This window comes from Papilio machaon, chromosome 22 (assembly GCF_912999745.1).
Source record: "Papilio machaon chromosome 22, ilPapMach1.1, whole genome shotgun sequence".
Classification (NCBI taxonomy): Eukaryota; Metazoa; Arthropoda; class Insecta; order Lepidoptera; family Papilionidae; genus Papilio; species Papilio machaon.
The window spans coordinates 1,193,989-1,207,573 of record NC_060007.1 but is presented as its reverse complement, the minus strand read 5'-3'; the positions used below and the strand labels follow the sequence as shown (position 1 = coordinate 1,207,573).

Below are 13,585 nucleotides of genomic sequence, written 5' to 3'. Positions count from 1 at the left end.
ACGTTCTGCCGCTGTACACCATCACTGAGATAAACCCAGCTGTTGAGTTAGTCCAGTACTACTAGTACTACTAGTTAACTGATTAGTAGAATTTATTATATGTTGTAATTTTTATGTAGTTATCTATTTCAGAAACTCCTATTTAAGTATACTTTTTATTTTGCAGTAGAAGTTAGTCGGATTTTATATTTAATACAGTTCTTTGAAATATTATATCCAGGAATGGAACAGCGAGCGCACCAAAGACGGACAAAACGTCCCCGAGCAAGGAGGGCGGTGTGCGGGGTGAGGGGCGAGGCGAGGTGGTTAGGCGGGGGGAGGGGCGCGGGGAGGGGAGGCAGGAAAACCCCTTCGAGGAGGAGGAGTGGGAGGAGGAGGGAGGCGCGCTGGAGGACTCTGGCGAGCCCGGTGTGCCAGTGCGCGCGCTCTACGACTACACCGGCGCGGAGAGCGACGAGCTCAGCTTCCGGCAAGGTGAGTGACAGACAGCTATATAGTACTGAGCTCCCACCAAACTGTATCTGCTCTGAGTTGTAATGTGTTCCAAACATTGATAGAAACAACAGCAGCCTTCGCTTGAGATTAATGTAAGAGAGGTGTCAAATGGAGGAACTCTTTTGTCATTGAGGTAATTGACAATGTTAATTTACAGGTGATCTATTCGAAAAGCTAGAAGATGAAGACGAACAGGGCTGGTGCAAAGGACGCAAGGATGGCCGCGTCGGTCTCTACCCCGCAAACTATGTCGAGCCCGTGGGGCACTAGCGCAATGGGGGCACTGGCGCAGTGGGGGCACAGCTTTGTACCTGTCTATTAAACTATCGCGATGTCACATTGAAAGTAATGTGATTGAATGCTTTATATAATTTGAAAACACGATAGTTTTGTGAGTGAATGTCGCCGCATTGTTCATACAAATGTGCTCGATGTATATTTATTTTAACAAGTTGACCCTCATGTTATGTATGAAACGAAGCAATAATTGTAACTGAATTTAAATTTGTTTGATTGTTTTTTTTTAATGAAAACGATTATTCCCAAGTTATAAAATCGATTTTTTAACGATTATTTCGTCTCGATATCTTCGACACAAAATGTTTTATTTAAACAATAGGAGACATATCTGGATTCGATTATTTGCGAGTCGTGAGTTGTTTTACGATTCGATTCAATCGACACATCGAATATCGATTTTCGTGAATATTTTTGACGCATTTAATGTGGGGGGGAGTTTGCGCGTTTGTTGCGAACAATTTTGTACATTTTATAAACATGTTCGCTACGAACATATTTTTGGATAAAATTATTTGTTAACGTGGAAACCAAAAAAATGCTTTGTAATTTTTAGTGACGTTTGTATGCAGATTGTTGTAAATTTTGTTATAACAATGAAATCAGGAAGTAATGAACGAGGTCTTCGATAATGTCGCAATAGCAATATTATTAGAGATTTATGTCCCCCAAAAGTTGATGAGGTTGAGCCTCGGAGCATTAGCGAAGCCAAAAAGATTACGTCAATATCAGAGAACGGCTGTAGGATATTACGGACTAAGTTAGCTGAGTTTTTTTAACTGGAAACTAAATTATTTACTTTTGACTTTATTTTATCATTATTTGTAGTCTTTTGAGGTGATTTTCTTAGATGTTTCGGCAATAGAAAGTCGTATGACAGAGATTCAGCTGAGAGGAGAGTGTACAGTTGTGATAGCGATGTACATACGCGATAACTTCATGCATATAAAATATTTATTTCCTATTGTATATAAATGTATGATATATAAAACGGGGCGACGCTCGGCCCTCTGGCGGCGAGATGAGGCCTAATTTGTTTTGAACTATACAAATTGCCGCTTTTTGACTCGGAGGTGCTAATTTCTGTTTTCCGCTACACTAGCGCCACCCCGTTGTTTAGGTTAAATATCCATAGTTAATATATTATAACGATTGTTTATCTTTTCTTTTTCTGTTTTTTTTTTATTTGGTTTCGAGTTTGTTGACCGAATGGTGTTCGTCGCTCGTAGAGTTTCAAACTAGAAGTAGAGATATTGTATTTGTTTCAATTTTGTTATGGGTTCAGAGACCACTTGTGAGAAATTCATTGTATTATATCAGAGAGATGGTGGTTTTGGACCACATATTATGTTAATATATTATTAATATTGGTAAAATAAAAATTGTTACACGTGATTCATGTCTTTTATTTATAATTACCTAAAGGTAACAACGAATCATCTACTCCAGAACTAACCTTGATGCTGACCATGATCCTCAGACATGAGGGACCGACTCTAGAGAGAGACCTTTCTCTAGAGTCTTAACAAAAGAAAATAAATAAGTAACAAAGGGCTAAGTATTTTTGTCACATAAATCGACATCTTGTAGTTTTTAATTTAATTGTAACTTATTCCACTTGTTTTATAGTAATTGTATAAAAATTAAAAAACTTGGTCAATTTAAAAATCTCATTTATTTTCCCCATTGTACGCAGTGCAGTTACAGGTACATTCCTCATTACGAACAGACAGACACCAAACACGACACGTTGACATACATAGCGGTCAAGACGACTTTAAGCGAAGCTATCTCAAGGCATAAAGTACAAGATGTGTTAAACTAACGCACGCACAGTCGTAACTGTTCTCCCTTAGGGCAAAATTTACAAAGATAAATCAACACTAAGGTTTGTACCCCACCAACTGAATAATTATCTGATTGGAATTAAATTAAGCTTTTCGTATAATTTTGTAAGAAATTATTCTGAGCAAATTCATTGCACATCGTGCTATTTGGCACAAATAATTTGTAGCTAGTTTTCAGGTTTAAAAAGGGGGAGTAAATAAAAACTAGGCTAAATAAACAAGTAACGGACGGTTAATTTAGATTTTCTGAAAATTTTTTCATAAGTTTACAACATATATTTTTACTAAGAAAACGGCAAATTAAAAATATTATTAAAAAAACCCGTACCGTTTTCTTTATAAACATTAAAAAATCCAACTTTAAACGTGTAAATTGGATATTAATTTGAACATCTTTCAATTTTTAATGCCTCGAGAATTACATACATCTGCGTCAAAAATTAATTCCTGCATACGCTCTTTCCTATTAAATATATTCGCTGTTCTAACAGTAAGTTTCCACTGCAGAACATACAGAAACATATTGTAATCTGTTCTCCAACAGTATGTGACAACAAAGTATTTCTAATATTTCGTCAATGTAAACCCACGATATACGAATCTATGAACAGTAATCATCCCCAGCCTCCGCAAAAACATGAGATATGTCAACAGAAACATTCCTATTTACATAACTTTCAACATAACAAAACACGTCGCGAGATTCTCTATGTATCTAAAATAACTGTACAACTCCACTGTTGTCACTTGTCAATATTTTATCTCTGTTTTATAAAAGAGAACGTAAGAGATGGCAATAAATGGAGTTCTGTAACTACAACATAACTACAACAATTAAATATACATTGTGATGATATAAAGCTTGTAATACTTCTGTAAATCGCACTCAAATACACAGATGGACACAGTTAATCGAAAAGTTAACTTCGTTAATCATTCATTCGTTAATTAAAAAGTTAACTTCGTTAATCGTTCATTCGTTAATTTAAAAGTTAACTTCGTTAATCGTTCATTCGTTAATTTAAAAGTTAACTTCGTTAATCGTTAAAGCGATTCCCGAAAATTTAACGCAAGTTAAAGTTACATCATTAAAATTGAAACAAAACAAAATGACAGCATGTCTCCAAATTTCTAATGTAACAACGGATTAAATTAACTAAAGTTGATTTTAACAGAAGTTAACAATAGCGTTAACATTTTTTGAAGTTAAATGTTAATCCGTTAAGCAAAATGTTAACTTCGTTAATTAACGGATTAACGAGTTAATGCCCACCTTTGCTCAAATATTTAATGATCACTTAGCACATTCAAGTACCGTATAATATGAGAAATCTTCACAAAGAGACTGTTTCAAAAATTCAGCAATAAATGTACAATAAAGATGTTCCTTAGTGATCAATTAATAACTATGAGTGGAACAATTATTCTTTTATTAATTTCTGTTAATATATTCATATTTAGCTGGTAATTTTTTGAAAAATACATATTTTCTTTGTGGTGACGCGATTAAATGCGATTAACATGTTTTTTATTTAAAAAACTCAAATTAAACAAAATACTTTACACAACAATTAAAAGATAAAGTATTTACATAACGTAACAATAATATATCTAAGTTATGTCTAGCGTACACTATGACAACTAACATTCACAAAATATCCCAAAGTTAATTCGTAAACTAACGTAATTTCTGAATTTCCATTGTTAAAAAACATGTACAAAAACATTTTTTACTTTTCCATTCTATTTGAAAAGATATAGAAAGAGTTTTTGTACAAATTTGCAGTGGAAACAGACTATAAAGTTCAGAAAAACCTTTAAGATCATATATGAAGTTAGTTTTGACATTTAAAAAAAAATTAATTATCTATTAATTTAATAATATATTGTATATAATGTACAGACAGATAAATAATACAACTTATATTTTAAGTAAATAAAATAATAAATGACCAAAATAATCTCAATGTACGGTCAGCAACAAAACAATTTATATGGAAATGTTTTGTCGTTTTCCAAATTTAGATCTTTATTTCCATAAAACATGTTTCCTTTTTCCTCTTAATTTCAACTCTTATATCCAAAATAATAAAGTTTAAAATCCAATGCAGAAATTTAAAAACTAACAAAAATAAATTGTGACGGTCACGTTATTAATTATAATTAATTTTCAAAATGCTTTTTTAACTTGGAATAAAATTTTAGGCCCTCAAAGAACCTTGAGGTATTTTTTTTACAATTAACTAAATACAGTCGAACCTGGATTACTGAGAAACCTCTGTAAGTGAGATATAAAGACTCTCGCTTATTCAAGTTCGACTAAAGCTTTTTTTTAATATCTCATAAAATGAACATATGAGAAACAAAATCTATAGTTTTTCCACTGAAGTGACATTTATATTGACTTATGTCTGTCATGATGTCGTTTTTTTAATAAGAACATGAACAATGACTGTCAATAAATATGTAGCTGCAGTGGAAATCCACTTTAATTCGATATAACACAAATTTAAATGTATTTATAACATAAAATACACTGCAAATGCAATATGTATAAAGTTTTACACAAATATATTTACAATCTTGTATAATCTCACTGCAAACAAGCTTGCAGCTTCTCTATCCACTCCTGAGCAGCATTAGCATCGCTCGCACAGAAATTGTACGTCCGTCGACTTGTCCGTAACTGAAATTAATTTATGAATTACTTGTGAAATTATTTTGTATACGTCATTTATAAATAAAGTATCCAACAGCTTTAATATTGAGGAAAATTTAAAAAACAAGTAGATGGCGCTAGTGTCAAGAGTGGACAATAATCTGTCAAATTTCTTGATTCTAACCATTTAAAAAAAATTTAAAGTAATATTTTATAACTAAAAAAAAGTAAGTTTTTTTTTTTTGAGTGACTTTTGATAGATGATAAGTAAGTATCTATGACTACTGTCCACAGAGTACTTTGCATTTTAGATATAAAATAAAGTATTTTTTATATATCTGTATGTTTAGTGCTGTCACTCTTGATCGTGCTGCCATCTGGTGAGCAAATGGTAGTGTTTCTACCCATCAATTTTGAGGCATGTTTTATTACATACTAGCTTTTTCCCGCGACTCCGTCCGCGCGGAATAAAAAAAAAGAAAAGAAAACGGGGTAAAAATTATCCTATGTCCTATTCCTGGTTCTAAGCTACCTGCCCACCAATTTTCAGTCAAATCGATTCAGCCGTTCTTGAGTTATAAATGGTGTAACTAACACAACTTTCTTTTATATATATAGATATATATATATATATAGATAGATAAGAAAGTGTTAACTAGAGATTACAAATTCTGAAAATTCGCCTGTAATCTGTGACGTCATTCAATGTTCACTCAACACCAAAATTACTTATAAAAACGCATATAAAAGACAATATTAAACTCACATCAAAGAAGGATCTATCATCACATTTCTTGGGCGGTCCTGGAGCCGGCGCCGCCTGCGTTACTGTTATCACCTCCGCCAAATCTGAAACACAATAATAATATATACTGTATTGTATGTATTGAGTGTGTCGACGGCTCAGGAGGAATCCTGATGCTGCACATATCTGAGAAGAAATTCAATGATATGTGTGAAGTCAACCTGCACTTGGCTGTGGTTGACTATGTCCTAGTCACCCCTAACTTGGGGTAGTTTCCGAGCCCCTAAGTGAGGACGTATAAAGACAATTGTAATAAATCTATGATTTACCAATAAATCCTTTGCAATGAGAGTCTTCCATCGCGTCGTAGTATCTCAACTGATGCTTAATGGAGTCTAACACGAACCAACTGTAAAAAAACATCGAAAAAAATAGTTAAATTTAACAAATAAAACAGTTATATTTGAACAAGACAACGGTAATTGTAGTTAACGGTAGTTAATTAGTTAAATTTATACCGTTGTTTCCATCCCTTGAGTAGTGCACCTCGCTTGTAGAGATGACCCTCGTGTGTGCGATCTTCTGCCACGTTGGAGGAGAACTGCTCGTAGTACTGCTGTGATGACGACTGCAGCGTCGCCACACCTGCACCATGGACAAATATGTACATAGACAATATTCTAGATATAAGTTATAACAGAAACATAGCTCAACTAACGTTTACATCTTAGTTATGTTATAAATGCAAAAGTTTAGATATATGTGTCTACGCCATATTTAAAAAGTGGCAACATTGCCACAGAGCAGCAACAGTGCACTGTCATCGCTGCTCTCGCGCCGACGGCCGACCGGCCGGCGGCCGTCGGCGCCATCTTTTACTTCACTTCAATTTCAACATCCAACCTTACAACAAGCACGCGATCAAGTAAGATCTTTCAATGATTCTTAACGAACCTGCATCGACAATATGTATGGATGGATGGATGTTTGTTAGAAGGTATCTCCAGAACGATTGCATGTATGAAATTTGGCATAGAATCAAAACAGTTTGGAAGAAGACATAGGCTACTAAATAAGTTTTTTTATTGGAATCGCGGGCGACAGCTAGTAGTCTTATAAACTAAACGAAGTTGAAGTGAGAGGTGTGTCAGGACCACGTCAAGTTGAAGTCCACGGTTTCTGTCTACCCATTTGGATTAATAATAAATAAGCAGAAGATTATTGCAGTACGCTGCTATGTTAGATACATCTAACATGTCATGGTTGTGTCGTGTATGCGTGTGCGCACGTAACAACGTGCACGTGTACGTACTGTTGGCGACGTTGGTGCGCAGATCGCGATCGCGGTCTGGAGGCGGCGCCTTGTACTTGGTGCACGGTAACGCGAACGTCTCCGCACATCGCTCGTGACACGCCGCGCCGCAGTCCACACAACGCACACCAGTCTGATAAACAACCATTTATATTTATGTAGGACACAGAAAGAGATATTTAGAGATTTCTAAAATAGTCGATATCGAACTTAAAGCATTCCTAATTCTCACTCTGTCTTCTTCTATTTACCTAAGTCAGAATGAAAAAAAAATAATAACAATAATTGTTCTTAAAAGTGATAATTTGGCCATGGGAGGTCTGAGATAACAGTTCATTTTGGAAAAGGGGGGTCACTTGTTCAAAATAGTTTGGGGATCCCTGGACTAGACCATAGTGTACCTCTAGTGGTCCCCATAGTAGATCACCGCAGTGGTCGCAGCGGGCGGGTGCTGCGTGTGCGGCGGGGGCCCAGCGGTGTGCGGGCGCTGCGTGCGGGGCGTGCTGGGCGTGCGGGGGCGCCGCCGCCAGCCCGCGCACCAGCACCTCCAGCGTACCACGCCGGTGAGCTGCCGCCGTCGCACGACGCACCACACTGCTGCACATCGACGCATTCCGCTATAAACAGACAATAGATAATTTAAAATAGAGATCTTATTTGAACATTATTTACAATGGTGGCGTGGACGGTACCTGTAATTCTAGAGTATTAGGTAGCTCGAGCTGGTCCCAGCGCACTCTCCACTTCTGCGGCAGATGTCCGAGCTCGAGCTCCAGCTGTCGCACGCGCTCCAGCAGTCCGCTGAAGGCGTCCGGCATGCAGCGCGACACGCTGTCGTAGCCCGCGGTGACGACGCGGCGCGGCGCCCGGGGCTCCGCCTCGCCGCCCGGCACCAGGTCCAGGTCGTAGGGCGCGCCGTGAGACAGCTCCTCACTCACGTAGTACTCCCATACCTCTAGGCAGTTGATGGCAGACACAGGACGGAGCACCTACACGACACAAATCATTATAATATCTGAAAAATCCTATCTAAAGAAAGATTACATTTTATTATAGTACATACCGGATTATCAAAGTCCGGCGTGTAGAGGAAGTTGTAGAAGAGTGGTGTACGCTGATGGACGCGCTCCACAAAGTCGAACAGTGACACGCCATGTGTCGCCGCGCGTCCTCCACACTCCTCCTCACCCGCACCAGCCCCCGTCTCCACACCCTGCATGAAAAAAAAAATCCATTAAAGTAGATATAATTTTGATTTATGAAAAAATCTACCAATTAATCTTTTAAAAATTTAAATGTTTTCTTCTTATAATGTATACTTAATCTGATGGTCCATTTGAAATAAAACTTATATTATATATTAAAAAGTTTGTACACACCAGTCGTGTGGCATCAGCTCTGCGGTCATCAGCGTGCGCGAGGCCGAGCTCCGCGCGCTGCGCCTCGCTGTCAAACAGGAAGGTGCGGAAGCGACATGACACACTGTGGTATGCCACGAACCGCAAATAGTAGTCGTTGAACTCGAACGCCAAAGGGAACTGCTTCAATAACTGTTAACATAATAGAAAAAACACTAATTTTTACATCTTTAAAGAGTTTTTAATGTTTTTTCATACCTAAATAAAAAAAAAATCAGTCACTTAAACGTACGTACTTGAATCCGTACATATATAACAATCAAGTTCACTAATATCAGCGTTACCTGATGCACAGCGTCCAGGAACATGAGAAATGTGGGCGTGAAGCCCTGTTGGGGGGCGGCGGCGAGGTTGGAGCGCTGCTGGAACTTGTGCCCCATGGCCAACCACTCCTTCTCCACTAGAATCCTGAAGCCCTCCAACGTGCGGTAGTAAGGCTCTAGACAGATCTGCGCCAACGACGATATCTGCAACACATTTTATATAAACACAGCTGCCAAAAATACACGGAGATATGTCGCCAGATGGCGTTAATATAAAAAATACACCTTTTAACAAAAGTTTATTTTAAACACTATATACCTGTGAGGTGACGTCCCAGCCATCTTCGAGCGATAGCAGCACGGAGGAGCCCTGCAGATCCAGCAGGTCCACCACGGCGCCCGACAGCTGGAACAGCTGCCGCAGCTGCCACAACCACCCTGACTCCTCCACCAATCTTCACATATAAACACAATATTAGATGATAAGTCTCTTATTTTGAAACTAGATAGCGTAGTTCTCACAAAATAATCGAATTTAGAGTCGTTTCCTATTTACATTTTTACTTTTATGTAACACTAACTGTCGCCCGCGACTCCATCTGCCCGGAATTAAAAACACGTAATAAGTAACCTATGTGTCTTCCAAACTATGCTCTACATATATGCCAAATTTCATCAAGATCTTATGAGTCGTTCCGAAGATACCTTCAAACAATCATCCATTCATCCATCCAAACATTCGCATTTATAATATTAGTAAAATTTAGTTTTCACTAACCGTAGAAAGCCGGGGTGGTCATGTTGTGGGGGTGCTGAGGGCGCGGCAGCACGCAGCAGTTTCTTGAAGGCGTGTTTGGTGGCGCGTGCGTCAGGGTACTCTACTGGCACAGCCTGCACCGCGGGCGCCTCCGCCCCACCCCCGGACACGCCCCCCGCCCCACCCTTGTCTGTCAGTACGTACAGCGCCGCACGTCGAGCTCCGCCCCCACCCCCACTACTCTCTCCACAAACTACGACAAAATAAATTAAATAATATTACATTTTGGATCATCAGAAAGTCTTACTTTTTAACTTACTTGCTTTTAGAAAAAAATATGTGAGCCGTCATGGGACACCTGGCAGATGTGAAACATCGTGTGTGTACAAGTAATATGCATAAAAGATAATATTAAAATTTATATATATATATATATATATATATATATATATATATATATATATATATATATATATATATATATATATATATATAGATGTATACCTCAGTATAGTGTGGCGACCCGTCGCCACGGCAAGCGTCGCCACGCCAACAATTCGGTTTACAAGTAAGCCTATAGATGTTTTACATCAAAAATATTACATGATCAGAAGTTAAAATTTTAAAAATGTCAAATATCATTAAAAAAAAACTGAAACTGTAAATTAAATCTAATCTATCTATCAAGTTGTAATGACACAGACCGGAATCGAGATCAGCAGTGGAGAGACGCTGCTTGGGTACGTAGAGCTCGAGGTGTGAAGGCTGACGGCGGTCCTTCAGCGAGCCCCAGCGACCGAAGTGCCGGCCTCCAGCAGCACCTCCCTTACCGCCACTGTTACGCCCCAACACCCTGACATTGTTAATATATAAAAAATACAAGCTCCTTATGTATTTGGAGCTTGTTAGGAACATAAATCTAGTTTAGAGATAAATCTTTACTCAACTATACCCGCCTTATTACAAAAAATCTCAACAACTCTGGTTTAAACCCGAACTACGTAGTCTAGCTTAATCTCTAAAACCATGGTCTAAATGAATCCGTATTACAAAACGTAGACCAAACCAGAACTTCATAAACTATGAATTTGAACCACGGTCAATCGCTTATGACAGATAATCATTCGCTCACTAAATGTCATTCGATAATAAACGTTCCGTTTCTGCGAAAGTTGTAACATCTGGCTATCTTTCATCGGGTATGTATATAAAATGGAATAGAATAAAGCACGTCAAACGGAATTCTTTTGAAAGTGCCCGCCCCGCGCGATCTTTGCTTTTACGTGTGTAATTGTCAATAAACTAATTGAAAATGGATCAACGATATGCAAAATGATCTGCAAATTGGACTTCTGAGAAGAAAATAAATAATTAATAACCTACTACTTAATTTACTACTACGTTTAAAAACTTTCTTTGATCCGGAAGAATTATTTTATTTTTAATATTTTAGGAAATATTGCGTCAATTAGTCGCACAATCGTGCGTTACTTTTTCCATCAACTATTTTTTCCGCAAAACGTTTGGTAAATCGGTACTTTTGTCTTAAATCTTCATTCGACAATTCGACAAAAGGATCCAAACGAACTTGACGTTTATTAGGTTGACGTGACATTTCTAATATCTCCATTGTTTCAATATCTTCAATGTCTTCCATGTCCATTAAATTAACCAAATCAGATTTTTAACAAAAACCCGAAAAGGCACAAAAATCGTAACTCGACACTTCTGACATAAGTCTAAATCTGTGGTCTAAATAGTTAAACCTGGGAACGCAATGGTTTAAAGTTGTTACCATAGATAGACCAGGTTTAACGTTAAACTACGTTTTGTAATATGAATTTTAAGTAAACCACTTCGAATGTAGGTTTAAACCAGGTTTTATAGTTAGACCACGTTTTGTAATAAGGCGGTACAAGTTTAAATCAATAATGAATACGTAAAGTAAAAAAAAAAAAAAATTACTAAAAAAAAATTTAGTTCGGGATCGATTATTGAGTCTGGATTCATATTAAACTAGCTTTTACCCGCGACTTCGTCCGCGCAGAATAAAAAAAATGCACACAAGATAAAAAGTTCCTATGTCCGTCTCCTAGTTCTAAGCTACCTCCCCATCAATTTTCAGTCAAATCAGTTCGACCGTTCTTGAGTTATAAATAGTGTAACTAACATGACTTTCTTTTATATATATAGATAACGGGGGGGGGGGGGGTTATTATTAGACGGTGGTATTAACCCGAGCGTGCCGGTGGCTTTGGCGAGGAGTGGTGTGTGGTGATCCTCCGGCAGCAGCAGGGACTCCAGGCTGAGTGAGGCAGCCTCCAGCTCGCCGCGCCCCGCCGGTGTGCACGCGATCAGCGCCGACAGGTACCGCTCCTGGGGACAAATAAAACATTCCATCATCAGCTTTCTATTGGTGTCATTTTTTTTTCTTAATCAGAGTCTCTTCAAATGCAATTGCAGATGCAGATGTACATTGTACCACGTATCTGTGACGTCATCAGACTTAGTTATGATGTTATCATGCACGTGGTATACCTGCTCCAAGCTTGAGGTGGGTTCTGTACCACTCTGCGTGGTGCCAGGAGTCTGATGACTGGACCCTTTCAGCATACCCATCACACCTTTATGATGGGAAGCACTCGACCTGAAATATTATAACAAGACTGAATTAACAGGCAAAGTATATATTCTGAAATTTTAATTCTGGCTACATTTGAATTTATCATCATCAGCTCACTCTACGTCCCCACTGAGGGGCTCGGAGCCTACCCCAAGTTAGGGGTGACTAGGATATAGTCAACCACAGTCAAGTGCGGGATGACTTCACACATATCATTGAATTTCTTCTTAGATATGTGCAGCATCACGATGTTTGCCTTCACCGTAAGAACGTCGGATAAATGTACATATGTAAATCGAAAATCGAAAAACACATTGGTACATGGCGGGATTCGAACCCAAGACTTGCAGATTACAAGTCAAGTGGTTAACCCCTGAGCCATCGACGCTCTTTTTGAATATATATAATAATTTGAATGTATGATGGCTCCTAATTAACTGCCATTTGAAAGTCTAAGGGCTCATTATTCAATGGACTTGTTTAGATGGCATAGCAGTAGTTTAACGATTTTGTTCCTTATTCTTATATACATTAGGGTTATTATCGTGTGTACCTGGCTAGTAGCGCGTGTGTACGCGGGTGACGCCATGTGAGCGCAGGCAGACGACCCTGACGGTAACAGCGCGCTGCACGACGCAGAGACTCGTCACTCACCGCCGCCGGCACTGCCACCACACACGGGTAACTGCACCACAAGATGACACCTTATTATGTCTATTCTCATTAACTTTGAAAGAAAGACAAAGACAACAGTTTCAGCAGTGGAAATTTACAGTATTGCAGTATTTATCCTGCTTGAAGGACCAAAGTAAAACATATTTTCAATTATCTCTGGTCTATTTAAAATTTCATATCATTGGTTTGACATATGACATCACAGAAACTATCAAATCAAATAATAATAATGAAATATATAGTTTTAGATATTACTAGCTGTCGCCCGCGACTCCGTCCGCGCGCAGTTAAAAAAACTAAATGGGGGGGGGGGGTTATGAAAAATAGATGTTGGCCGATTCTCAGACCTACTGAATATGCTCACAAAATTTCATGAGAATCGGTCGAGCCGTTTCGGAGGAGTACGGGAACGAAAACTGTGACACGAGAATTTTATATATTAGATTAGTTAAAATAATTTGAAGCGAATTGCGCGCTAAAAGTTACCAAAACCA

General features: G+C 38.2%; 2 protein-coding genes across 5 annotated transcripts in view; one reads left to right on the top strand and one right to left on the bottom strand.

Moving 5' to 3' along the window:
* LOC106719363 (protein kinase C and casein kinase substrate in neurons protein 1) overlaps window positions 1–1,105 on the top strand; it is a 77,230-nt gene extending 76,125 nt beyond the window's left edge. For all 4 annotated transcript variants that reach the window (XM_014513697.2, XM_014513698.2, XM_014513695.2 and 1 more), the window contains 2 exons: window positions 221–474; window positions 653–1,105. In XM_014513697.2, coding sequence (XP_014369183.2) covers window positions 221–474; window positions 653–765 — 367 coding nt within the window. In that variant the 3' untranslated portion in view covers window positions 766–1,105. The remainder of the gene's footprint in view (window positions 1–220; window positions 475–652) is intronic.
* Window positions 1,106–4,914: 3,809 nt separating this feature from the next.
* The window catches only part of LOC106719365 (myotubularin-related protein 5), a 51,680-nt gene continuing 43,009 nt past the window's right edge, over window positions 4,915–13,585 (bottom strand). Inside the window, exons 24-39 of the mRNA XM_045683622.1 lie at window positions 12,970–13,101; window positions 12,332–12,440; window positions 12,030–12,169; window positions 10,498–10,646; window positions 9,815–10,046; window positions 9,356–9,491; window positions 9,058–9,240; window positions 8,735–8,905; window positions 8,419–8,568; window positions 8,048–8,344; window positions 7,757–7,972; window positions 7,356–7,488; window positions 6,562–6,688; window positions 6,373–6,452; window positions 6,065–6,147; window positions 4,915–5,325 (exon numbers count right to left, since the gene is read on the bottom strand). Of these exons, the coding sequence (XP_045539578.1) occupies window positions 5,233–5,325; window positions 6,065–6,147; window positions 6,373–6,452; window positions 6,562–6,688; window positions 7,356–7,488; window positions 7,757–7,972; window positions 8,048–8,344; window positions 8,419–8,568; window positions 8,735–8,905; window positions 9,058–9,240; window positions 9,356–9,491; window positions 9,815–10,046; window positions 10,498–10,646; window positions 12,030–12,169; window positions 12,332–12,440; window positions 12,970–13,101 (2,431 nt within the window). The 3' untranslated portion in view covers window positions 4,915–5,232. The remainder of the gene's footprint in view (window positions 5,326–6,064; window positions 6,148–6,372; window positions 6,453–6,561; window positions 6,689–7,355; window positions 7,489–7,756; window positions 7,973–8,047; window positions 8,345–8,418; window positions 8,569–8,734; window positions 8,906–9,057; window positions 9,241–9,355; window positions 9,492–9,814; window positions 10,047–10,497; window positions 10,647–12,029; window positions 12,170–12,331; window positions 12,441–12,969; window positions 13,102–13,585) is intronic.